The 27,500-nt window shown below is 39.9% G+C and overlaps 1 protein-coding gene across 1 annotated transcript in view; it reads right to left on the bottom strand.

Moving 5' to 3' along the window:
- Positions 1–432: 432 nt before the first annotated feature.
- UBA2 (ubiquitin like modifier activating enzyme 2) overlaps positions 433–27,500 on the bottom strand; it is a 42,291-nt gene continuing 15,223 nt past the window's right edge. Inside the window, exons 8-17 of the mRNA XM_032591274.1 lie at positions 27,080–27,201; positions 22,758–22,857; positions 20,856–21,022; positions 18,508–18,601; positions 18,380–18,423; positions 12,905–13,060; positions 11,012–11,108; positions 6,854–6,959; positions 5,139–5,275; positions 433–3,677 (exon numbers count right to left, since the gene is read on the bottom strand). Coding sequence (XP_032447165.1) covers positions 3,496–3,677; positions 5,139–5,275; positions 6,854–6,959; positions 11,012–11,108; positions 12,905–13,060; positions 18,380–18,423; positions 18,508–18,601; positions 20,856–21,022; positions 22,758–22,857; positions 27,080–27,201 — 1,205 coding nt within the window. The 3' untranslated portion in view covers positions 433–3,495. The remainder of the gene's footprint in view (positions 3,678–5,138; positions 5,276–6,853; positions 6,960–11,011; positions 11,109–12,904; positions 13,061–18,379; positions 18,424–18,507; positions 18,602–20,855; positions 21,023–22,757; positions 22,858–27,079; positions 27,202–27,500) is intronic.

The raw sequence follows: 27,500 nt of genomic DNA, 5'->3' as shown, positions 1-27,500 counted from the left end.
GGAAATGGTCAAAATGGAGATGCTGGGAGGCCTTTACCACCTCCCCAAGACACAATGACTAGAAATATCTGCCATCATCCTTTCTTCCCTGCTTTTGACTTTTTAAGTTTCGATTTTCTATAGATTACAAAAGGCTAGTAGGAAGCTTAAATTTGCCCATGTTCCTTGGCCACAGAGCAGGTCCTCTCCAGATGCCTTCAGACGCCTGCTACCGATGGGCAATTTTCAGGAACAGGAACACCTATTATGAACCAAATGTTTTCTACAACTTCTAAGCGAACCACTAATCTACTGGGAGCAACTTGGCTATCTTGATTCTATGGAGCCTCAAATGAAAGAGAATTCTTCCTAAGTCACAGCCTAGCAACAAGGACACAGAGGACTTCATAAATGTTGGACCCAGGAATCACTGCAACACTTTCTCATGCCAACTTAGATTTTTAATAACTTTATTGCCTTTTTGATTTAAATCATAGAATATATTCATTACAAAACTTGAAAGTCACATAGGCTCAAAAGGAAAATACAGACTATATATATATATATATATATATATATATATATATATATATCCACCTTTATTACGAAAGTTTTCAGAGAAAAGTTGGATAGTACAATGAACAATGTATACAGGCTCCACCTAGATTCAATAAATGTTAATTTTATCTTTATTATACATTTTGCTGAGCCATTTAAAAGTTGTTATGAAGCTTCATTTCATTCCTAATATTCCAAGAATAAGGACAGTAGCCTCCATAAGTACATTATTATGCCTAAGAAAATAATTCCATTATCACTTTATTCCATTTCCAATTGTCACAAGAATTGTTAAAGTCATTTATTTTGCACTTGAGTTCCAGAATGTCCCACATTCTGTAGTTGTCTCCTAATGTTGTTTGGTTTGTTCCTCTACCCCCTCTATTTCCTGTCAGCTGGAAGTCAGGTCTAGATGATGGATTAAGTTCAGGTTAACAAGGATTTTTTTTGCCTACGTTCTGTTGTAGTCTTCATATCATCTCATTACGAAGCACACATCAAGTTGTCCCATTATTGATGCTAGGTTTGAAGACAGGTTTATAGCGGTGACAGATCAGTCCGTTATCAAAGGTTGATTTTTTCGTTTTGCAAATTATCTTTATAGCAACATTTGAGCACTGTGTAAAGATTCTGTTCAACAGCCTTTTGCAAAAGGTTTTGGCATCCATTGATGTCCGCCTGATTGGTTATTTCATGAAGGGGTCAGGCTATTCTATATTAAAACACTGAATCCTCTCATACATGCCAAGTATGCAGATTCATCTTTGAGACAACAGGCTACATAGGTAAACTTGAGTCACCAGACCGTTCCCATTAAGGCTGGAAGATGGTTTGTCAGACTATTTCAGGATAGAGCTGCTGGGGAAAGACCCTTGACGAGCTCTGCGTCTGGCTCCCCAACTGAGAAGACAAACTCACATGGGAAAACCATGAACACAAGGCCAAATCTAGAGTGTCTCCATGCTCCAGGTATGTGGAGGCAGCTTGGATCTGCTTAGTCTACTTGGGCAATACCTCTGTGTTGGACCTGCCTTGCTGACCCTGATTTTATTGAAACAGGTAGAAAAGGGACAGACCCTGCTGGAAAAGGTAGTAACAGAGTTGTAGAGACAAAATGCACTGGTCTCCCAAAACACAAGCGTATCTCTACAGATCAAACTGGTACTCATTGCCATGTACATTAAAATGGAAAAGAACATACATATACAAAATGCCGAAAACACACGGACAGTTGAGTCTAAAGGGGCACTGTGAGGTTTTAGGAATGGAATTTCCAAACTGACCATGATCACCAGTGACCAACCAGTTAACTGAAACATTTCTGAGAGGTGGTATTCCAGAATATTTCATTATTGTCTGTTACACAGTTTTGTCATTTTGAGATTTTCTTTTTCCTGGAGGAAAATGGAACATCTTCTAAAAATCTAAAGGTAAAGTGAACCTCACAGACTCCTATAGTTGTAGGTGGGGATTCAGCTTGCTCACTGCTGTACTGAAGGCTGGAAGTCAGTCCATCTTGTGGGCATCAAGCAGCATGCTCCTGAGGGCTGAGTCTTGTTCAACATGATTTTCTGAAGGCTTTGATTACATTCTGAATTTACAAATGATATAAAACAAGGAGTAAGAATTAATAAGCTAGATGGCAGAATAAGAATTACACAAAGGGGAACAAAACAATGAGCTATCAACTTGAAATCTGAATTGACTGTGGTCAAAACCACCAACGGCCAAGGTACAGAATGGGGGAAAACAGCTTCGGGGGTTCCTATTATCTGAAAATTCAAGGCACATCTGTGTGAAGAGAGAAGAACCCTAAGGGCCAGGGTACTCTAAGGTCCTGGGCAGAGACATAGGTGCTGATCCATCTAGTGCTGGTCTGGCCACATCTGTATGCTGGAGTTGGGCTCTAAATGGTACACTCAAGAAGGGACTTTGATGAATTGGGGGTTGGAGGGGCAGCCCAGGGAAGACTGCAGAATGGAGAAGACTCTCCCCTGCTCTGGAATCTCAAAGCCAAGGTTCTATGTTACTGGGGCTAGGCAAAGACCACTTAAATGAATTCTCAACAAAAGCCCAGTTGTTTACAATCCAAACTTAAAAAGCAACATTGCCATTAAAAGTTTTATTTTAGAAAGTACTCATCTATGGCAAACCGTGGAGGTGATTTTTAACCTTCACATCCATTATGAGTTAGTTTTTTAGAAGGAAAAATTTTGCATGCCTGCAGTAGTATATAAACCCAATAAGGCAGCAGAAACGTGAACTCTGCAGGCTCATATAACAAGTATGCAGATGCCATTTATTTGGTCCATAAGTACAGTGTAGTCGTATTTGAGTTCTACAAAACACCAAATATAAATAACCTGAAACTGTAACAATACACAAAAATTGGCTTCTTACACAGACATACCAGGCAGTACAAGCTGAAAACTTGAGTAAATTAACATTGTTTTACATTAATATACATAGTGCCAGTTAACATTTAAAAACAAGTTTCAATGCATAGCACGTGATACTTCTTTGAATCTGTTTCAGTCAGTTAAGAGTATGAAAATGGTTAGATCTAGGCTAAAAATAATTCTTCTTCTAACCAAAAATAAAGGCATAATATTTATAACCAGGTATCAACTTTACTAAACCACAATATTTTAAAACTGTTAAATGATACCTAAGGGTATTTACATTAAAAAGGCAACATGCATTGTGGTGTTTTATCTCATGACTGGTTATGCACACACTTTGTTCAAAGGGCTTTAAAACTATAATCCTACTTTCAATACAGCATACTGCAATGTTTCTAATTGTTCTAGCAAAATGAATGCTTTCAAAGGGAGCAGAATCATCTTCAGGTCAACGGTGTCAATTTTTTCCCTTTGGAACAAAGGACATAACAAATAACCTGGTTCTGCCCAGATGACCTACTGCAGTTAAGAGGGTTCTGTTTAGAGGCATTTCTGTTCAATCTAATGCTATGACATCGTCGAGCTCTTCTGTCTGTTCTGTGCGTGACCTCTTTGCACTGATATTCTCTTTCTCATCTAATTTCCTCTTGCGACTTCTCTCTTCTTCACTGATGTCAGCATTATTTGAAGGACCTTCTTCATCTGAATCAACTATGAGCACATCATCTTGCTCTTGTGCTTATTTCAAAAAAAAAAGGAAAAAATGGTTAAAAGTGTGGGCGTTACTAGTGATTCACTAATATTTTATGAAAGTGAAAAGTTAGCATTTCCAATATACATCAAACTTAAGAATAACTACCCTTAGGGAAACTTCACTTTATACATTATACATTTCTGTACTGTTTTAATGTCTTCTGTAACGAGCACCTATTTTTGTTTTCTAATCTAAACAAAAAAACTGTAACAAGCATTATGTAACCAAATTATTATAGCTCCTCGTTTCTATTTCTCCAACAAAAAAGGGGAGGGTGCATATCCTAATACTGGTAGCGGTGGTAATAATAATAATAAAACAACAACAACAACAACAACATATACATAGCACTTACAAGGTGCCAGGAACTGTTCTGAGCACTTTGCATATAACAACTCATTTAATCATCACAACAACCCTATAAAGAAGACAATAATATTATCCGTTTTCTAGAAAAGGAAACTGAAGTACAGAGACTGACTTGCCCAAGGCCACACAACAGCAGAAGTCGAGGCCAGGATTCAAACCCACACAGTGGGCTCTATAGTGCATGCTCTTAACCTTACACTACAGTTGGTTTTGTGTACCACCCCCCATCCCACGCCTGCCAAACCAAAGGCAGAGTACCTGCCTATCTTACTCATGGCTAAAGCCTCCCAAACCCCATGGTAATGGATCAATCAATGCATATTTCAAATTATGATTTTTTAAAAATGACCATAGTCCCTTCCTCATAGGAGAATGATAGACTTTTCCATTTCTGGAGGGGAAAAAAGGTCATGAACCCATGGCTCACAGGTGGGCCATGCTCTAGTTAGTCTCAAAGTTCATCTTTAAAATTCTGAGAGGACAGGAGAACCAAGAACAACCATATTCCAAAGAACACTAAAAACTTGGGGTTAAAAAAAAGTTAAGTTTAGTTTCCTGACTGAAAAATGAAGAGAGGAGGGTTGCGTGATGGGAGCAGGTAGTAAACATCCAAATCCGAGCACAGTAAATCACCAAGCACTAGCACTGAAAACTCAGGGTAACAGAGTCCCTGATGTACTTTACCAAAGTCATACCGGTTCTCAGGAAACTGTGAAATTCTAAAATTCTATACTTACCGAGCATCTGTTCACTCAACAGAGATGCATTGATTTGCTTCCCCTATTGAGGGGGAAACAAGCATACAAAATCCAAAACTACTACCAAGAATGAACTGTCTTCACACACTAGTAAACTCACCGACACTTCTAGTTTTAAAAGCCCACTAACAAAAAATAATAGTTCCTATTTTCCGTAAGAATTAAAACAACCAATGCCAAACCAATCTACACCTTTAACAATCCTACAGATTTCTATTTTACGGTAAAATTCGTAAAATACTCATAGTTTGTTTCTATATAATGTCTTGCTTGGTGGGTTAATTAACAAAATGCTGGCTGGCTAGGGCCATGACTCACCAGTGGACGTGGAAGGCTGAGCTCCATCGTCACTGCCATTGGTTATGCTTTTGGCAGCATCTTCAGCCTGTTTGGGCCCCACTTTTTCTGGGGCATCACCAACAACTTCAAATTCAACATCCTTCCCTAGGTCCTCACTGTAAAATAATCAGACACTATAAAACTGGACCCCATGACAAAGGCACACCAGAGAGACACTGTTCCTCAAAGCTCTAAGTGCATTTACTATGTACACACCAAATATACAGATGCTGATTTTCAAAGAGCTAAAATTAAAAATAACACTGCACACAACACATTTCTGTTGTTAATTCAAAACTCTACTTCAAGTGTTCAATACCATTGCCCCTTCAAATCAGGGAAAAGGTTTTTTAAAAATGTTACATAACTTCCACTTCTAGAGCAGAAAACGGAGTCTAAAACTTTGTGGCCCAATGTTGCTCTTAAGGCATTATTTCTTTAGCTACCAGGTGAAGAGTCTATACACTCAACCCTGATCTTGACCAAAGTAATTTGGCGTTTAAGGAACAGGGTTACATGGACTCTGGGTCTCCCCACCATCTTTACTGGCAGTACCCTGATTTTGTAACACATTTGCAAAAACATGTATGAAAGTTTAATGCATGAAAGTCAAACAAAAGACTTACATGTTATGTTATAAGGGGGGAGGGTTCTGTTCCCAAGGAGCTAAAAAATATGATAAAAAAAAAAAAACCCTAATTATGCCTCCTCTTTAGACACCATCTGATATTTCCATTTTACTGTAGATCTACTTTCATTGTTTTTTCTTGTGAACTTGAACACGAGCACACCACGGACATCCAACGGTGTCTAATTGAGACTAGGGATCACACCCTAGCAAAAATTCTCTTTGACTCAATTGTCTAACTTTGTGAAACTAATAACTCACTTACTAATAACTCACATTCAGTCTTCCCTGTCATTTTATGCTTTTTATAAACCAAGTATATAAAATGTGATATTCTCCAAACAACTACACAATTGTATGTTTGTAAAGAGATGGCAATACTGGCAAAACAATCAGATGCAGACAGCAACCCTCCATGTTTGTAAGATAATGCCCAAAGTCCTAAGTTGGTGTGCAGTTTAGATGTGTCAATGGGCATGCACAAAAGTGCACTTTATTTGACAGGTAAACATACCAAAATGGAAGACTATCTGTATTTTAACTGTGTTATATACATGCAAATACTCTGTAATGCAAGCACTTTGAAGTTTTTTATAAAATGGGCAGAACATTAAAAAAAAAAAAGTGATTCAAACATCTAGAATTCTTTTCATTATCTCATTATTAAGATCACAAGTTAAATTTGTGTTTTATGAGGGAAATATTTCTTCCTTTCTTCTAATGAATCTTTAAAATGGTTGAAATTTTTATTTTAGTTCAACTATCAAAATGAACTCATCTCTGATTATAACTATTCAAATGCTTGGATTTCTACCTTTTCTAGGTCTTTCTGATCAGACACCACTGATGATAGTTACCCTTAAACATTTTTTACCTATTCCTTTTATTTCAGAATTCCCCAAATTCCTCTGTAGGTCAAGCCTCAAAGGAACTGAGTAGCCAACTCAAGCAAATATACCATGTGGTTTCAAGTGAACAGCAGGGCTTAAGGGTAAGAAAACATCTTTTTCTTCACTCTTTAAATATTCAAGTAATTTCTTACACTTAAAATATTAATAGTTCCCACCTATGAAGGATGTTGATCAATAAAGTATAGTCCTGAAGGAAATCGTCTGCTTGAAGCCGGCTCCCATTTCTAATTCCAAATTCTGACAGCTTTTTATGATTGTTAGCTAAGAAATTGGAAAGAAATTTAGATACTAGTTATATTTCCACAGAGCAGTCACATTAACTTTAAAAAGGTTAATCCCCCCTCTATAAGCTCAACTGTCATCCCCTCAAATTCGTATGTTGAAGCCCCACCCCTAGGCACCTCAGAATGTGAGAGAGTGGTTTTTTTTAAAAAGGTGATTGAGATATATAATGAGGCTGTCAGGCTGGGCATAATCCAACATTTTTCTCAGAAATCAAGGAGAGAGACCTCAAGAGAAAGCAAACCTGTGGATAATTTGATCTTTCGACCTGGAGCCTCCAGAATTATGCGAAAATAAATTTCTGTCACTTAAGTCACTGTCTGCATATTTTGGAATGGTGGCCCTAGCAAACTAGTCCACTACAATATTAGACACTTAGAAATTCAGCCCTGAATGAAAGCTCAACTATTAAAACTGTTGCAAAAAAACCCAAACGGTGAGAAATTCTGACACTCTCCCATTCAAACCAAATTAATCTGGAATCCTGAAGGAGTCAAAGACGACTTTTAGAGTTGTTCAACATATATTCTACTTACAAAGAGATTATCTACAACAACTTCACTTTTCAGCAAATTTTACAGAAACACGAGAAAACTGTTGATTTGAATGGATTTTTCCGTTTTTCAACACAAATTTTCAACATTTCTCAATGACAAGTCAGTGGGGACTCCCAAAAATAATCACTCTATAGTTTTAGTTTCCACATGTCATTTCTGCTTCATGCAGCAAAGTACCTAGCACAGCACCCCCTAACACTCAATAAACCTGATACATGGATTAAAATACTCCTATGAAGAACAATTCCTCCAACCCAACTTTTTAGGTCACCACCTCCTCCTACCTACTGTTGGGTCTTTCTGCCTTAATTATCCTTTCTCCCCTGAATGTTCAGATGCTCCTCTCTCTTAACCTATACAAGCACTCAAGTATCATTTACAAAACTGCTTCCTCACTTTGCTCCCAATTTATACCCTCTCCTCACAACACAGTGCACTTTATTGAACATTTGCTCCATGAGGGACACGCTATATAGAACCTGTTGACCTATACAGTGCCTGGCACATGCTAAGTAAACTGTATTTTAAATTCTAGTTATCGTTAAATGTATGTAATTTTCTATGTAATCTAATAATCTTTTTCTTTGTTGGTTATTATTTAGTTGCTTGTAAGGAAAATGCTTAGAAAGGATCCCCTCCTTGAAACCCAGAAACTAATGATGGTTTCTTTTTTTGGAGAGTAAGTGGGGGAGAGAAGGAGAGGAGAGAAGAGCGGAGAGAGAGAGGGGGGAGGGGGGGAGAGAGAATTTTTTTTTTTTTTAATGTTTTTATTTTTGAGAGAAAGAGAGAGAGAGCTCAAGCAGGGGAGGGGCACAGAGGAAGGGGGATAGAGGATCCCAAGTGGGTTGTGTGCTGACAGCAGTGAACCCAATGTGGGGCTCCAACTCGCAAACAGGATCATGACCTGAGCCAAAGTTGGACACCTGAGAGACAGAGAGACGGAGAGGGAGAGAATCTTAAGCAGGCTTCATGCACAGTGTAGAGCCCAAGGCAAAGCTTGATCCCACAACCCTGGGATCATGACCTGAGCTGAAATCAAGAGTCATGTGCCCAACCGAGTGAGCCACCCAGGCGCCCCACTACTGACAGTTTCTAATTCTTTTAGGTTTTTTTTTTTTTAAAGTAAATTCTATATCCAACGTGGGGCTCCAACTCATGACCCCAAGATCGAGATATGCAACACTGACTGAGCCAGCAGGGCGCCCCTACAGATTTCTTACTTTAACTTTTTAATCTATCTGGAATGCCTTTAGAGAATGGTAGCTCCTACCCAGACTTCCATCCTCAAGCCCTTTTACATATTCCCTACTTAACTACAAACTCTTCAGATCCAACATGTTAGAAAGAAAAATAGTCTACTATGCATCTATCCTGGTCAATTAACATCATCTCCAAAGCCAGAGTCCTGGCGACAGTCCTGTACAAGCCCAACAATGACACTTTTCTTCACCTGGCCGACCCATAAACTCTGACTGCAAATCTCAACTCTGTCATCTGCTTATGCCTCAGTAAACAACCCTCACTACCTTCAGTTTTTTCTCCCTAACTGGCCCCCTGCTTCTTCTTTCACATGCTTAACTCCTCCTCTGCAGACTATGCTATAAGGTAAATACATTAATACATTCCCTGCTTATAAATCCTGGTGGGAGGAGGTCACTGGGGGAGGACTACAAATACATGTCACATGTATGCCACACGAAGCCCTCCAGCTGTGCCACCACCACCAACCCCACAGCACCCTACTTTCCAGTGAAACAAATAACTGGACGTTCTGAAAGCCTTTTACGTTGTTTCACACGCTCATGCGTTTTATAGCAGCTGCTGATTCTGCCCAAATGTAGACATTCCCTTCTCTGCCAGGGGGCCTTTACTTCTTTAAGAACTGGCCCAGGAGTCCTTTCTCCTGTGACCCTTCCCCTTCACAAGGCTTCCGACCTTGTATACTCTCTTCCTACAGTTATTTCTTAGATTGTAGTAAATCCACTTGTTGACCATCTTTCCTCTCCTTCCAGGCTTTAAAGTACCTCAAGACAGGGACCACTGCCTTATTCATTCTCGAATTATAAACACAGGACTATACCTATAACACAGGGCCCTAAATGTATTTGAATAAATCCCACCCTTAGTACTCAGTAGCACATGTATGCTACTGAGAAGGACCAGTTTTAAGCCACTGAGATTCTTGACCAGTTTCCATTTTTAAAGCCCAAGCATTTGAAAGAGCTGGCCAGAACCAAGGGAGAGTGTATCGTCATGGACAAACTTTCTATGTGCATATGAAGACAGCTAGCTAAAATGGGGCTTAAACATTCAACTGGATTCTTAAAATAGACTACTACCTAGCCAAAACAGGGTCTTGAATTACTCATGACCTAATATCTCAAGCAATTTCTTGACTAGAAACTACAGCCAAGAGGAATCCTGACACTAAGTTTTAATTTAAAGGCTTGACATTTGAATAACCCTATCAGGATCTGACAAAGTGTCCTGAATAAATGACCAATGAACAAATGTGTGAATAAATACATCTTATTTTGGGAAAACAGTGCCCAAAGTAATGGTACCATGACAAAATTGGGGATGTGGAGAAATCAACTAAAATGGCAGTGCAAAGAGATGAGCTGCCAAAGTGATTGAAGAGGTGGGAACATCTAAGTACACGAAGATTGACTAGCACAGCCTGAAGGGAGCACAACCATAACCAATTCTAAGAAAGCTTAAACAGAACCAAATGCATTGTACTTTATACAACAAATGCATTAACAAAAGGGATGACAACCTGCCTGAACTTTTGAAAAGGAAAGCCTAGAAAGCCTGGAAAGCCAAAGGTGGGCAATGATTTTCAGTACTACTTTCTGCTCTATGGCAGGCTATCAAGGCTTCTCTGCTCTTTGACAAAACACCTAATAGCCTTGGGGTGCCTAGGTGGCTCCGTCAGTTAAGTGTCTGACTCCTGATTTCCACTCAGGTCACGATCTCACGGTTGTGAGCGAGCCCTGTGTGGGCTCTGAGCTGTGTGTGGAGCCTGCTCAAGATTCTCTCTTGCCCTCTCCCTATGTACCTCCCATCCCATCCCCATGCGCACTCTCTCTCAAAACAAACAAAACCCTTTAATAGCCTTAAATTACCCTAACGGCCAGAGCAATGTTCCCATTACTAATTTAGCTTCAAGGATCCAGGCAAGGATAGTCCTTGTTAGTGGACTAGAGCATTATGGTCACTGTAAACATAACTGTGCACTGGGTTCTTGAGAAACAGTCCCTGAGACACCCTGACAATATGGAAGTCCCCACACCTGGAACTGTGGTGATCCCAGCAAGACAGTGCCACCTAGGGAGTGCACTTTCGTGACCAAACAATGCCTCTTTCAGCTGTTGTACCAAGCAATATGCACAATGGACAGACTCATGTTACTTCTTCATGTATACAGTTTCTACCCAAATGAGGAGAGTGAATAAATGCAACGTATAATACCTTCTGTCTCTCCCTCTTCTGAAGATATTAGGATTGTTCCTTTCCCATCTTCAATTTGGACATCTGGTGCTACCATAGCAAATTTTTCTTTCACAATCTAGAAGACAAAAAAATTTAACATATTAATATATGTAAAGACCATAAAAAAAGAAAAAGAAAAAACAGACATTTTCCCCCCATACTTTCCCATTCCATTGGAAATGGAAAGGGGGCAAGTTGTTCTTTAGGACACCCAGGACATGCAGAAAGCACTGGAAATTCACCCAATTACTCCATGCCCATGCTGTCCACCTTGTACTCCCATGTTTGACCACTGAGAACATTCAGATAAAACTTCCTCCAAATGGGAGATTGCAAACTCCTGATTGGCTCTTGGTATTCCCTACAGATTAGATACTGAGCTAGACATTTAACACATTTCATCTTAGTCTCTAAGCCAATCCCGTAGTGGAAGATGTTCTATAGATGGAAAATTTATAAGACGGATTCTTGGATTAGTCTTCCTCTTCCCAAGTGCCATCTCTCTTTAAATTTCAAGATGGATAGGGGCACCTGGGTGGCTCAGTCGGTTAAGCGTCCAACTTCAGCTCAGGTCATGACCTCGCAGTTTGTGGGTTCAAGCCCTGCGTGGGGCTCTGTGCTGACAGCTCAGAGTCTGGAGCCTGCTTTGGATTCTGTGTCTCCCTCTCTCTCTGCCCCTCCGCCACTCATGCTCTGTCTCTCTCAAAAATAAATAAACACTAAAAAAAATTTAAAAAAAAATAATAAATTTCAAGATGGATAAAGAGTGGTAACAATCCGTGAAATACTAGCTGCTTTTAGAAATGACAGGGGAAGGGCGCCTGGGTGGCTCAGTTAATGTCCAACTCCTGATTTCAGCTCAGGTCATGATCTCACTGTTCACTGACAGTGTGGAGTCTGCTTGGAATTCTCTCTCTCCCTCCCCAACTCGCTCATGCTCTCTCAAAAGAAATAAATAAACATTTTTAAAAAATAACAGGGAATTCTCTAAAGGTCGTATTACCCTAAAAATAGTGGACTTGCCTTTAAGCTCAAGAATGAATGCATACCAACTACAATTATTTCCTAAGGAACCGGGTGGGGCAATCAGCCTCTGCTGGCCAGTATACCAAATCCTGCTGCTTCTCCATCAAAGCGTAAGCTCAAATCAATCTGCCCTATATAATCAATTCTGGGAGAAAGGCTATTCCCTCTCAAGCAGCCTGGGCCGCAAAGGTCTATGCCCCCTATGTTGGGTAAATATGAAACATGATGATGAACGTTATCAGAAAGCAATCTGAAGTGATCCCCAAAGTAGGAAGTAGCATCCATTCAGGCCATTTTGGAAATCTTCCCAAACACAGAGAAACTAACCTAACCAATTTAGGAAGAACCTAAGGACCAGACCACACACTAAACTTCCATTTCCCTCACTCCACAGCGCCACTGGTATATCCAGATGCACAAATGCTGCATTTCCTAAGACGCCAACTTAACACACCAAAATCAGGACCCTCACTAGACCATTTAAGGATACCGTCTGTCAGAAAACACAATTTACGCACTATCTGGTAACAGTGTCTCTTGCTTGCCAAGAAACTGTGTCACCTCTGTACAACCTGTGGTGCAATTCCATCCAAATTCATCTATTCCTTTCTGGGATGTGAGGCACATATTCTGGAACCACAGACCAAAAACGTAGTAGGAACCCAGACAGTAAAGCAACCTAGAATATCAGAGCAATGCACTTTAGCAGTCAGAGCCTTTCAGAATAATTATGTGGTTTAGTTTGTTATCATGTTAAACTATACCACAAAAGGGAGCCTACGTTGTCTTTTTTTTTTTAGGAAAGGAAAACGAACCTTGTGGAAGATTACCAGCCTGTACACTTACCTTATCCTGTAATGTGAGAACAGTCACTTTGTGTACATTCAGCCGAACAGTCACCTCTGGCTTGCTGGCACATACATAACAGTTAGGGTTAGGAGGATCCAGTGCACAAGGCACAAGAAGCTTCTTTCTTGGGTTTGGTTGTTTGTTCAAAAAAATCTTTGGAGAAAAAAATACAGGCAGAAACCAGAAATCTTATGCTTTTATATACCATATAATTTGAAGCCTACGGTCTTCTTTACTGCACGGTCAATAAAAAATGACTTAAATAGGGGCGCTTGGGTGGCTCCCTTAAGCATCTGACTCTTGATCTCGGCTCAGGTCACGATCTCATGGTTTCTGAGTTCGAGCTCCGCATTGGGCTCTGCACTGACAGGAGAGTCTGCTTGGGACTGATTCATTCATTCTCATTCTCCCTCTTTCTCTCTCTCCCTCCCCCCCCACCTGCTCCGCATGCTCTCTCAAATAAACTTTAAAAATGACTTAAATCTTCCCTTCTAGATGGCAGAAAACATAAGGAAAATCATGACCTTTTAAAGAGCCTGATTTTCTTTCAACTTTCTTTAACAGTTAGTGACCATGTGAAAGGCTGTGTTTACTGAAAAGAAATCTTGAAGACTCTATAAACTATTCTGCAAACTAACTTAGCAAATTAAGGGCCTAGCTGTATTCATCTCTGATATCATTAAATCAATTTTGAGGGGCGCCTGGGTGGCTCAGTCGGTTAAGCGGCCAACTTCAGCTCAGGTCATGATCTCGCGGTCCGTGAGTTCGAGCCCCACGTCAGGCTCTGTGCTGACAGCTCAGAGCCTGGAGCCTATTTCGGATTCTGTGTCTCCCTCTCTCTGACCCTCCCCCGTTCATGGTCTGCCTCTCTCTGTCTCAAAAATAAATAAACGTTGGGGCGCCTGGGTGGCGCAGTCGGTTAAGCGTCCGACTTCAGCCAGGTCACGATCTCGCGGTCCGGGAGTTCGAGCCCCGCATCAGGCTCTGGGCGGATGGCTCGGAGCCTGGAGCCTGTTTCCGATTCTGTGTCTCCCTGTCTCTCTGCCCCTCCCCCGTTCATGCTCTGTCTCTCTCTGTCCCAAAAATAAATAAAAATGTTGAAAAAAAAAATTTAAAAAAAAAAAGAAAAAAGAAAAAAAAATAAATAAACGTTAAAAAAAAATCAATTTTGGGGTATCTTCCTAGTGGTTATTCTTATCAATTTTAGGCCAACCTCCCAATAATAAATACCAATATGCTAATTTCTCCGAATAATGGTAACACTTTCACAGATGCATGGAACCAATGTGCTGTTTTTCTTTTCAAGCTGTCTTTGACGACTACAACATTAACGTTTATATAAAGAAGAGAAAAAGTGATGTACTTCAGGCAATATTAGCACCTATTTACGATTTCCCAAGCATACAAACAAAAAATAAAAGCCAATGAAAAATTTAAAAATTGCAATGGATAAAAAACTTGCACTGAAATTTAAAAAGGTCCCAACTAAGGGATGCCTAGGTGTCTCAATTGGTTAAACATCTGACTCTTGACCTCAGCTCATGATCTCCTGGTTCCTGGAATCCAGTTCTGCTTGGGCTCTGTGCTGACAGTGTAGAGCCTACTTGAGATGCTCTCTCCCCTTCCCCTGCTCATGCACACAAGCACGCTCTCTTTCTCTATCTTAAAAAAACAAAAAAAGGTCCCAAACTTAACATCATTATTACTTTACTACAAAATTCAGCAAACACTAGCAAGATCAATACAAACGAAGGTCAAAAGAACACTAGAAGTAAATACACAAATTTCTCACTTTGTGATGACCATGTTAAGTGTGGCCACCTGCTAAGATGAATTTTAAAGTGGAACCTCAGATTCCCCAAGCTTAAAGTAAATCCTGGGGTGCCCAGCTGGCTCAGTTGGAAGAATATGCGACTCATGGGGTGCCTGGATGGCTCAGTCAGTTAAGTGTCCAACTTTGGCTCAGGTCATGATCTCATGGTTTGAGTTCGAGCCCCATGTTGGGCTGTGCTGACCGCTCAGAGCCTGGAGCCTGCTTCGGATTCTGTGTCTCCCCCTCTCTCTGCCCCTCCCATGCTCCTGCTCTCATTTCTCAATAATAAATGTTAAAAAAAAAAATTAAAAAAAAAAAAAAAAAAAAAAAGCATGTGACTCTTGATCTTGGGGTTGTGAGTCCAAGCCCCATGATGGGTGTAGAGATTACTTTTAAAAAAAAAGAAGAAAAACCAAATCCTGTGAGAGGCAATCAAGTGCTGGGAGGAGGGCTCCTGTAGCAACAGAATTGCTAGAAGTTAGTCATCGTATTGGCAAGGTCAGAGGCAGGGTTCAATGGGGAAAACAGATTTGTTTGATCTAAGCTTCACTAGGAAGATAACTGTATGAAGGGAAATCGACAGTAACGGAGCAACTGCTAACCCTGTTGATGCCCAGGCTAACACTATTAACTCATCTTAAAATTCACTTATAAATGTGAACCAAAAAATCCAGACATAAACATCATTAACCCAAGAGTGAAAAAGCTGAGTAAAAAGAAATGAGAAGGATGTTATAGGAACGAGTAGATATTTTATTTTATTTTTTTTAAAATTTTTTTTTTCAACGTTTATTTATTTTTGGGACAGAGAGAGACAGAGCATGAACGGGGGAGGGGCAGAGAGAGAGGGAGACACAGAATCGGAAAGAGGCTCCAGGCTCTGAGCCATCAGCCCAGAGCCTGAAGCGGGGCTCGAACTCACGGACCGCGAGATTGTGACCTGGCTGAAGTCGGACGCTTAACTGACTGCGCCACCCAGGCGCCCCACGAGTAGATATTTTAAATAAATTCAACAATTAATATTGTTTGTGAGCTCAAAGGGATGCATACTGTAGCCACAGGAAAAACTCAGGCTGCTAGAAGGTAGAAATCAAAAATGAAGTTCTTAGGGGCGCCTGGGTGGCTCAGTCGGTTATGCATCTGACTCTGGCTCAGGTCATGATCTCACAGTTTGTGGGTTTGAGCCCTGTGTCAGACTCTGTGCTGACAGCTGGAAGCCTGGAGCCTGCTTCAGACTCTGTGTCTCCCTCTCTCTCTCTGCCCCTCCCCCACTTGTGCTTGGTCTCTCAAAAATAAATAAAATGTAAAAAAAAAAAAAAAATCTAGTTCTTAGAAATTAAAATTTTGACAGTTAAGAAAAAGAATTAAACCAAATCAAGGTAGCAGACTGGCAATGATTCTACACCCATTCACCCCGAAACTACATGGAAACACTAAAAAATATTTTAAGAATAAATAATAGCACTGAAAAGTATGAGTACCACTGCAGAGTAGGTAGTTTTTTAGAAATTCCTAAAAACTGGGACATCCAACTTGATTTCGGCTAAGTTCATGATCTCGCAGTCTGTGAGTTCGAGCCCCACGTCTGGCTCCGCACGAACAGCACGGAGTCTGCTTGAGATTCTCTCTTTCCCTCTCTCTCTGCCCGTCCCCTGCTTGCACTCTCTCTCTCCCAAAATAAACATTAAGACATATATATGCATATATGTATTTCAAAATTCCTAAAAATAAATTGGTCTTTTCATGTCAACATTATAGTAAAAAGGAGAACATAAATGAGCAAAAATATTGGCTAGAAGTATTTTCAGGAAGTTTTTTAAATTGCTAAGCTGTTAAGAATGCAAATCATCTTCAGGCAAACTCAAAGTGAAAGCAGGAATCCAAAGAGAATGTCCAAGTGGCTTTGGTTTTAAACGATAAATCTGGGAGCGCCTGGGTAGCTCAGTCGGTTGAGTGTCCGACTTCGGCTCAGGTCATGATCTTGCTGTCCTTGAGTTTGAGCCCCGCGTCGGGTTCTGTGCTGACAGCTCAGAGCCTAGAGCCTGTTTCAGATTCTGTGTCTCCCTCTCTCTCTGCCCCTCCCCCACTCATGCTTTGTGTCTCTCTCTGCAAAAATAAATAAACTTTAAAAAAAAGAAAAAATTAAAAGATAAATCTAGTCCATCCCTCATGCATGTAGAACTCTCTAACAGAAACTCCCATAAAGCAAGGACCTGGAAGAGGAGGCAAGTGAAGAAGAGGAGGAAAATATCCTTCCCCCAAAAACAGCAAGACAGATGGTTGTGACCTCTGTGCTTAGGGGAGCAGGGAAATATCTTCCTTCATGTTTCATTACAGTAGGACAGGGCTCATGCAGACTTGCAACTTGGATTAGAGGAGCTGAAAAACTAAAGCCAAAAATTTTAAAGTAGTACTGGATTGGTAGGATGCCAGGCACCCAGATATAAACAAACACAAATCTTCTTTGAAGTACACCTTCAATAAGTCCTTAAGAATTGTCAGACAGTTTTAACTAACACTAAGTTGATTAAAAAAAACCAAAAAAACCCCACAAATCATATACCACACAGGCCAAAAAAATACTATGATATCTAGCAGAAAGGATAGTACATACATCCATAAAAACTTTAGACATTATCAAAGAACATAAAATAGGTTTAAAACAGAAAAGGAGATTGAAAAACATGAAGAAAACAAAAACATGAATGAAGGAGAGAACTAGAAAATGACAAAACAAAATTGAAAAACCATTCAGAACTCTTAAAATGGAAAAAACTTTATAAGGAACCATACAATGAGTCTAAGAATTCAGTAAAACTCTGGAAACTGTTAGAAGTAAACTAGCTTATAAAATAAGAGAAGCAACTATATTTTCCTTTTTACTGTAACTTCCAGGAAGCTTAAAAATGAGCTCATAAGGTTACTACTGGAACAATGTTTTTTCCACTGCTTTAATCAATTTTATTGTTGTAATTTTTTAGGTGCTCTGTTTAATGTGCTTTTTAGAGTTACTTTTTTTCCCCTAAAATATAGACTACTATTAAAAAGAGGGTGGACTTGGGGCGCCTGGGTGGCTCAGTCAGTTAAGCGGCCGACTTCGGCTCAGGTCACGATCTCATGGTCCGTGAGTTCGAGCCCCGTGTCGGGCTCTGTGCTGACAGCTCAGAGCCTGGAGCCTGCTTCAGATTCTGTGTGTCCCCCTCTCTCTCTGCTCCTCCCCTGTTCATGCTGTCTCTGTTTCAAAAATAAATAAATATTAAAAAAAAAAAAAAAAAAAAGAGGGTGGACAGGGGTGCCTGGCTGGCTAAGTTGGTAGAGCATGAGACTTTGGATCTTGGAGTTGGGAGGTCAAGCCCCACATTGGATGTAGAGATTACTTGTGAAAGAAACAAAGAAAGAGAATAAAGAGGAGGCAGGGAATATGAAGGACGGCATTGCCTGTTTCCTTTGACGTGCTGTCCTTTCCTTTCCTTTCCTTTCCTTTCCTTCTTCCTTCCTTTCCTTTCCTTTCGTCCTTCCCTTCCTTCCTTCCTCCTTCCTCTTCCTTCCCCTTCCCTTCCTTCCCCCCCCCGCCTCCCTCCCTTTTCTACACTGGGTCTATTGTTTCGCTGATAAAATCTTCACAACGTCCTTGCCAACCACTATTAACCCCAGCTCACTGCATTAGTAGTAGCGATAGCAGGAATAATGTTCCCTGCCATTGCTGAAAACAAGATGATATGTTTAACTGTTAGAAAGGAATAACTTAGAATTTTAAGTGATACAATTGAACTACAAAACAACTTACATTTTATATCAAATCTGCTCTTCATATTCATACTGAAAATATGCATCCTGAGGTTTGCAGCAGAGGTGACAAAATCCATTGCAGATGGATCATCCTGCCAATAATTGAAACAATTTAACAAGCCTTCCCACAGATTTACTAATTTAGTTAGTATCACCTTCAAAATAGTACTCTCACATGTGTGTAACAACCATCGTCAACTAGAACAAGAGATGGCCTTGCAGGAGAGGCCAGTTCCATAAAGCCTTATAGTAGCATGGAGAATGGATGAATTGGGGGCAGGGTCTCATTATCAACTCCTTGGATCCAGGGATGTAGCCTGACAAGACTGCCAAGGGAAGCCTGGGTAGCTCGGTGGGCTAAAAGTCCAAGTCTTGATTTTGGCTCAGGTCATGATCTCCCAGTTCACGGGATCATCAATAGTAGGCTCACAATTAGTGCAGAGCCTGCTTGGGATTCTCTGTCCCTACGACTGCTCACTGGCTCTCTTTCTCTCTCAATAAAATAAACATTTAAAAAGAAAAGAATGCCAAAGGGCGCCTGGGTGGCTCAGTTGGTTAAGCGTCCAACTTCAGCTCAGGTCATTACCTCACAGTTCGTGAGTTCAAGCCCTGCATGGGGCTCTGTGCTGACAGCTCAGAGCCTGGAGCCTGCTTTGGATTCTGAGTCTCCCTGTCTCTCTGCCCCTCCTCCACCCATACTCTCTCTCTATCAAAAAAAAATAAATGAGAAAGAAAAGAAAAGAAAAGAAAAGAAAAGAAAAGAAAAGAAAAGAAAAGAAAAGAAAAGAAAAGAAAAGAAAAGAATGCCAAGACCCACCAGGCCTCTAGGAACTCAGTCCCACTTAAACGAGTGAAGTGGAGACTAAGTGTATAGAGCAGAACACCAATTCCACTCACTGACGATGGCAACACTTTCCCAGGTGCATCAGTCAGTAATGGAAGTTGTCTGACAATACAGACTCCAGGCAAAGAGATAAAGGTTTTTTATAGGAAACAATTTCACTAAAAACTCAAACATCTGGACTACACCTTTTGGTTTTCCCTCTCCAAATTCCCTTCATAAAATACCAGTCTCCTGTATTTGCTGTTTCTTTTCACATATGGCAATACAACAAAAGTTTCCCTTTGACAGTTTATCTTCTTTCTGAGATTGTATCTTGGTCTCTTAAGATTTCAGCAAAGTTTTCTGCTTCACTGAGAACATACTATCCTAGCCTATAATTCAAAAGCACTAAAGTGGAGAAGAGAAAGCACTGAGACAAAGCACTGAGAGGATGGGAGTTCTCTACATACTCACTGGCTGGCTGGCTAACCTCAGGCAAATGAAATTCCTTAACTATTAGGGAATATTATAGAAATATTTCAGAAGGTTGTGATGAGGATTAAGTGTGAATATTTAACAGTACCCAACACAGTGTACAGCTACTTCCCTAGGCAATTGGTTCATCATACCCATTAGATGTAGATTTTAATCAGAGGGTAACAACTACCAGTTTCATGGTTTCATTATCTAGCCCTGTGTACAGATGAAAACTACCCAAATCACTCTAACAGTAATAATGCAAATATATATTTAATAGTTAATCTTTATATAACATAAACCCAAAAGAATGTTTTCAAGAATCCCAAAAACATAAACTTACTAGCTTCAGTTTACATGTCTAATTCAACCAAAGTTTCAAACTTTGCACAGAATTATCAGCTTAGTAAAACTGACCAAACTTTTCCCCTTACTTTACAACTCAGGGCAAATCTCTACCATCATAGAAACGTATTACCATTATCACAGATAAATCACTGGTAGACATAGAAAACACTGATTAATAATTAAAATAAATTCATCAAATTTCAAAATATGACATCTAACCACAAACTGCTATTAAATATTATTTTAACTTGTAAGAATCTGTATTTAGAGGTCTCAGACCTTTAACTATTTCAACAGAAAGGCTATTTTATTACTTTCAAGGTTAAATTAGGCCCATGAGCTATTGTCTCCAAAAGAATTTTATGACTTCTATTAACATATCTGCATTTACAAAAAAAATTTTTTTAAGCCGGTGAAACATTTTACTCCAGTCAATTCACATTATTTCTCCAGTCAACATAATTATAAACCACAAACCCATTATCAGAATCAAGTTTTATGATATTACTTGAATTCACGTACAGAAAATTCATAGTTCAGTGTAGTAATTAGAGATGAAAACATCCAATCAATATCAGTATTATGTTCTCAAATTTTGGTGGGATAAATGATATCCAAAAATTTACTAGTTTCTGGTTACAGTTCAAGAACTAAAATAAGCACGTGATACAGAATTGCCACGTATTTTCAAAACTAACCTTGTCCCATATGAGCTCAGCTCCATCCCCCTTTTCTGCTAAATTAACTCTCAAAGTCTCAATGCTCTTTGAAAACAGACGTGCATAGCTCTTTACATCTAGAACCTGCTGGTCTTTCAGACCTAACTGGGGTTCATTTTGTTGATCTGATGCATTGGTTTCTTCTCCTAAGGGAAAAAAATATTAGAAATTTCACTATTAAACATCATGTGTTTGTTTTATTTAACAATTTAATTAATGCCTGACCAATGAGAAAATCAATATGAAACAAATTCCATTAAAATAATTATCAGGATGCTACAAAGATCTGTACAAAAAACAAAGTGCTAATACCGAAATGGGAAAGCTGCAAGATGGTCTCAGAACTTCATTGGGTTATTGGGGAATTCAAAGATATGCTAGCACACAGCACTCAGTAAGTGGAAGCTATCAGAACCATATTTGAATTTAGTCTGTAAAGTCAAATATTCGTTACTGTGCAGAACTGCTTAAAACTGACATGCCATGGGGCGCCTGGGTGGCGCAGTCGGTTAAGCGTCTGACTTCAGCCAGGTCACGATCTCGCGGTCCATGGGTTCGAGCCCCGCATCGGGCTCTGGGCTGATGGCTCAGAGCCTGGAGCCTGTTTCCGATTCTGTGTCTCCCTCTCTCTCTGCCCCTCCCCCGTTCATGCTCTGTCTCTCTCTGTCCCAAAAATAAATATAAAAAAAAAAAAACGTTGAAAAAAAAATTTTTTTTCAAAAAAACTGACACGCCAAATCTCCTGGGACTCTCTAAGTTTGTGTGCTGACCACTGCTGTATAATATAATTCAGGTAAGACAAGATACGATGTGTGGAAGAGGCGGTAGAATAAGGAAGTAGCCACTACTACAATAGTTTTTTTTCACATTTAAAATTACAAATGCATTAGGGGTGCCTGGGTGGCTCAATCGGTTAAGCTTTCGACTTCAGCTCAGGTCATGATCTCACAGTCTGTGAGTTCGAGCCCTGCGTCGGGCTCTGTGCTGACAGCTCAGAGCCCAGCGCCTGCTTCAGATTCTGTGTCTCCCTCTCTCTCTGCCCCTCCCCTGTTCATGCTCTGTTTCTCTGTCTCAAAAATAAATAAACATTAAAAAACATTGTTTTTAAATTACAAATATGCTAAATCTTTAAGAGATACACAAAGGTACAAAGATGTATGCGCGGGGCGCCTGGGTGGCTCAGTTGGCTAAGTGTCCGACTTCGGCTCAGGTCACGATCTCACAGCCCATGAGTTCGAGCCCCGCGTCAGGCTCTGGGCTGATGGCTCAGAGCCTGGAGCCTGCTTCCGATTCTGTGTCTCCCTCTCTCTCTGCCCCTCCCCCGTTCATGCTCTGTCTCTCTGTGTCTCAAAAATAAATAAACGTTAAAAAAAAATTAAAAAAAAAAAAAAAAGATGTATGCGCATGTATACCTAGCACAACACTTTATTTCGGGGAAAATACAAAACAAAGGTTAACCAAGGGGCACTAGTTAAATAATACTGACTGGAAAGAGCAAGTACGAATATATGAATAGTATGATTCAACTTACGTAAAGTATGTACAAAAGTCCTCTTTGTTTCTGTGCACCGGGCTGAACTACAAAGACATTCCCTAAATGTTAATAATGGCTATTTCCCTAGGTGATAAGATTTCCAGTGATCTCCCTTCATCATATGTTTCTAAACTGTTAGAATTTCTTACAATGAAATTCAAGGTATTTAAAGATTTCAGGTAAGAGAATTACCAATTTCGGTATCCCAGAGACTAAAATGTATTTCTTTTTTAAGTTTATTTAAGTAATCTCTCCACCTAACAGGGGCTTACACTCACAGTCCTGAGAGGTCAAGAGCCACATGCTCTTCCGACTGAGCCAGATAGGTGCCTCATAAAAGTCTTTACCTTGACTCTGTACTTCAGCCCAGTCCAACGGAACTGGAGGTTTCCTTTTCCGCCACAGTTTGTCCATTGTCAACAGATACCGGATATCATCTTTAAAAAGCTTAAAAATAAAACAAAATAAAATAAAATCTCATAAATCCTACAGCCCCTATGCTGATAAAATATAGCAATATCATTGTTGATTACAAATATTACACCATAGAATATTCTGATTTAAGGTCATGCTCTATACTAACAGATCAACAATTTCCAAAAGATAAAAAATCCCACAAAACTTAAACCTTGTATAGAAAGAAATTTTTACACAGAACCTCGCTTTTGAAATAGTGAAAGCAGAAATTCTGAGGAAAACAGAGAAAGGGAACTCTGAACACTGCTCACTGCACCTGTCACCTCCCCTAGGCACACTTAAAGCCCCAAAGATCAATCAGAAGCAAAATCACACCAATCAAGGAGCTAAATAAACATGCACCAGCTCCACAAGAATTGAATAAAATCATTGAGCCTAGAGATACCAGTTAGTAATACCTCCAAGTTCATGGGTATACAGCAATAAAGCATAAACATTTTAAAAGTAAAGTACTCAAAACCAGCTCTTAACCACCTATATGTAACATCTTGGAAACGTGGTCTGCTCCCACACTCAAAGTTAAAAAATAAAACAATTACTACTTCAACCCGCCCCGGAAGCTCAAAAACAAAACAACTACTTTTTCAAAAAAAAACGTAATAAACATTACTGAGAGATATCAACATGAATGGCACTATCCTGTAGAATTTCAGATGATTTTAGTATTTTTACTTTTTCCTCAGTTGCATTTCCTATTGTCAGTTGATTTAGTCAATACACTTACTGTGTCAGCTATTAATTTAAAATTGGCTTAATAAAAATATTCAGAACTAGTTCTATCAAAATATGTTCAATTCTATCAATATTTATTAAACATCCTTAAACCTTTAGAAACAGCCAGATAGGGGCGCCTGGGTGGCGCAGTCAGTTAAGCGTCCGACTTCAGCCAGGTCACGATCTCGCGGTCCGTGAGTTCGAGCCCCACGTCGGGCTCTGGGCTGATGGCTCAGAGCCTGGAGCCTGTTTCCGATTCTGTGTCTCCCTCTCTCTCTGCCCCTCCCCCGTTCATGCTCTGTCTCTCTCTGTCCCAAAAATAAATAAACGTTGAAAAAAAAAAAAAAAAAAGAAACAGCCAGATATACAAACAGAATACAATTTAGAGCAAAAATCACATAGCTTTGAGTACTAGCAGGAACTTTGTTCTAGAAGAATCAATAAAGAGTTCAAGGAGATGGTAACATCTGAAATGGGTGCACACATAAGGAAATGAGAAGCACATTATTATCTGGGTAACAAATGTGGTTAGAGACATTTTGTAGAGGACCTTAAGCACTTGGCTGGAAAGCCTCCCAGGCAATGGAGAATTAGTGTGGTTTTCCAGGAACAAGCTCTATCCATGCCCTTTATCCAATTATTAAATACTGGGAAGCCCTCAGAGTTCTGTACTAAACCATCTTCGTGCTCTTTTCTCTTTCTATAGGCCTATGAATCCCGGTCTGAACCTCTCTGCTTGCCTTTAGAATCACCTGTCCTTTCTCTAATATTCCACAGGAATCTCAAAATTGATTCTATCACCTTCTCCTTTCCTCTAACCCCTACACAACACACCTGCTTCCCACCTTACCTATCTCAGAGAATGGCACCCTGTTCGGTAGGAACCCAGTTATCATTCCTGATTCTTCACTGTTCCTCACCTTAAACATCCTAAGTCCTATTCAATCTACTTTGCCTCCACACTACACTGGGAATACAGATGGGCTGTACTTCAGATTTAGCACTGCACAATCCCAGAAGGCACCTTCCCATATAGACTACAATAGGAATTATCAGGACCTAGAGGGCACAGCATACCCATTGTATTCTCATAGTAATCCTATAGACTACTTTTTAATGGATTCCCATTGCCTTGGTATAACATCCTTGTCATGACCTAGGAAGTCCTGCCTGATCTAGCCTCAGCTTATGTTTCCAGCCCTCTTCCCACTTTCCCCTTTATGGGCACTGTTTCAGTTTTTCAACCTGAGGCTTTCTTTGTATACGTAACATTCTTATCCCCCCGCCTCATTCTTTAAAGTCTTGGGTTGAAATATCGCTTCCTCTGGAAAGCCTCTTTTGAACCTGCATACTAGGTCTAACAACGTTAAATAATATGTACGTTAAGTCTACTTAGTATCAAAGGGTTCCAATCCATCTGAACTTACTATCACAACATTCTGAATATATTACTTGCTATATGTTTAACTTTCCCTTTGAACTATGAATTACCTAGAAAGAGTTGGCGCCCTATTTTCTCTCTTGTTCACCACTATATCTTCTGTCAGAGTGGTGACTGGCACACAGCAGATGCTTAGTTACCTACTAAACAGACTGGAGATATACTTCAGATTATGTTGGCATTCAACTGTTGCTCAAACTGGAAGGGAAATAGGTATACAGACACCAGTTTGGAAAATATTGTCACCATCTATAATAAAGTACATTTTAAGCACAATCAAAATCAAAATCCATTTTCCAAAGAAAAGGCTGTAATGAGGAAATAAATGATATAGGTTTAAGAGTCAACCAGGAGCACCTGGGTGGCTCAGTCAGTTAAGTGTCCGACTCTTGGTTTCAGCTCAGATCATGATCTCACAGAAAATGAGAAACACATTTGGTGGAATGAACAGCAGGATGGAAGAAGCAGAGGAACAAATCAGTGACCTAAAAGACAGGTCACTGTCTTTTAGAAAAAAGAATTATACAAAATGAAAATAGACTTAGGGTACTGGGTGACTCCATGAAACATAATTAACATTCTATCCTATGAGTCCCAGAAGAAGAGGAGAGAAAAAGGGAGCAAAAAATGTATCTGAAGAAAAAATAGTTCCCTCATCTAGGAAAGGAAACATATTCAGATCCAGGGAGGACACAGAACTCCCACCAAAATCAACAAAAGCAGATCCACACCAAAACATACTGTAATTAAATCAGCAAAATACAGTGATAAAAATTGTAAGACTAAGGCACAAGGAGAAGGAAAAGTAGAAGAATTAACCTTTACTCCAAGAGATACCTCTCAAACAGCAGAGGGGAAAAGAATTTGCATGAAGTGGGACATTCTCTTAACAGGTACATTTTGTCCAATGGTTTCAAACCTGTTAATATATCCTTAAGGTCATCTGCTCAGTGTGGATGTTAAGCATATATCAGGGACTTTTAAGAAAAGCTGAGAAATCTTCAAGTATCTATTATGATAAACTTGCTGGGGAATGAAGACAAAAGAAGTGAAAAGACTTTTAAAAACACAGACATGAAGACCTACCTGGACTACAATTAGATAGAGCCAATTAAAAGTCTTCTAGATTTCTCCAGAAATATTCAGCAGGCAAATTATACTAATGAAGAGGGATTCAGCCAAGAACGAGAGGATTAGGAATTCAAGAGCAATTCAGTACATGTCAATCAAATTCCCAAGAGATTTGAGCAGGAAAAGGATATAAGACAAGAAACAGGGGCGCCTGGGTGGCTCAGTCGGTTAAGGGTCCGACTTCAGCTCAGGTCATGATCTCGCGGTCCGTGAGTTCAAGCCCCGCGTCAGGCTCTGTGCTGACAGCTCAGAGCCTGGAGCTTGTTTCCAATTCTGTGTCTCCCTCTCTCTCTGACCCTCCCCCGTTCATGCTCTGTCTCTCTCTGTCTCAAAAATAAATAAACGCTGGGGCGCCTGGGTGGCGCAGTCGGTTAAGCGTCCGACTTCAGCCAGGTCACGATCTCGCGGTCCGTGAGTTCGAGCCCCGCGTCGGGCTCTGGGCTGATGGCTCAGAGCCTGGAGCCTGTTTCCCATTCTGTGTCTCTCTCTCTCTCTGCCCCTCCCCCGTTCATGCTCTGTCTCTCTCTGTCCCAAAAATAAATAAACGTTGAAAAAAAAAAAAAAATTAAAAAAAAAAATAAATAAATAAACGTTAAAAAAAAAATTAAAAAAAAAAAAAAAAAAACAAGAAACAGCAGGAATCAAAGGTCAGTTATAAGGAAAACTAAAAAGTTCAGTGAAAGTGAGGGAAGGAAAGACGACCAAGAGTGTATAAGTGAGCCACCAATTGTAATTCCTATGGAGATACCGATTTAACATGAGAGCTAAAAATGTAAAACCTGATTATCCTGATGACACCAATCAACTTATTAAGACGTCATTAGGCATAAAAAGCATATTTCAATTTCATGTACTATTTTAAAACAGAATAAGTCTATCCATAATTATAAAGAAAGCAAATCGAACCTTGGTAAAAAGTTTAACTGGATCATATCCTGTTGATTTAGCCCATTCCTTAGTGGAAATACGTTTAATGTCACCATCTTCATTAGATGCTCTGGCTCTGGCTTCAGCTTCCATTGGTTCCCCTACAAAACAAACACTATTTCATTTTCAGCTGTAAATGTAAAACTAAGCTCTCATCTACCTTTGGGGAAAAAAGCCATTCACGGAAGTCACTTGCACATGACGCAATCTAAGTTCAAAGAGAAAGGACAACAATACGCTCATCAGCATCTTTTCCTACCTCAGTTTTTGAAGGCCACATCTAGAAGAGTTCAAAGTATGGACTTGTAATCAGATTGAAAACAACTCTCAGCTCTATTTACTACCTTCATGAAATTTCTCTGCACCTTGTCTTCACTAGTAAAACAGGACTACTCACTTT

This window comes from Lynx canadensis, chromosome E2 (assembly GCF_007474595.2).
Source record: "Lynx canadensis isolate LIC74 chromosome E2, mLynCan4.pri.v2, whole genome shotgun sequence".
NCBI lineage: Eukaryota > Metazoa > Chordata > Mammalia > Carnivora > Felidae > Lynx > Lynx canadensis.
Note: the sequence above shows the minus strand (reverse complement) of the source record. Positions and strands in the feature narration are given on the sequence as shown.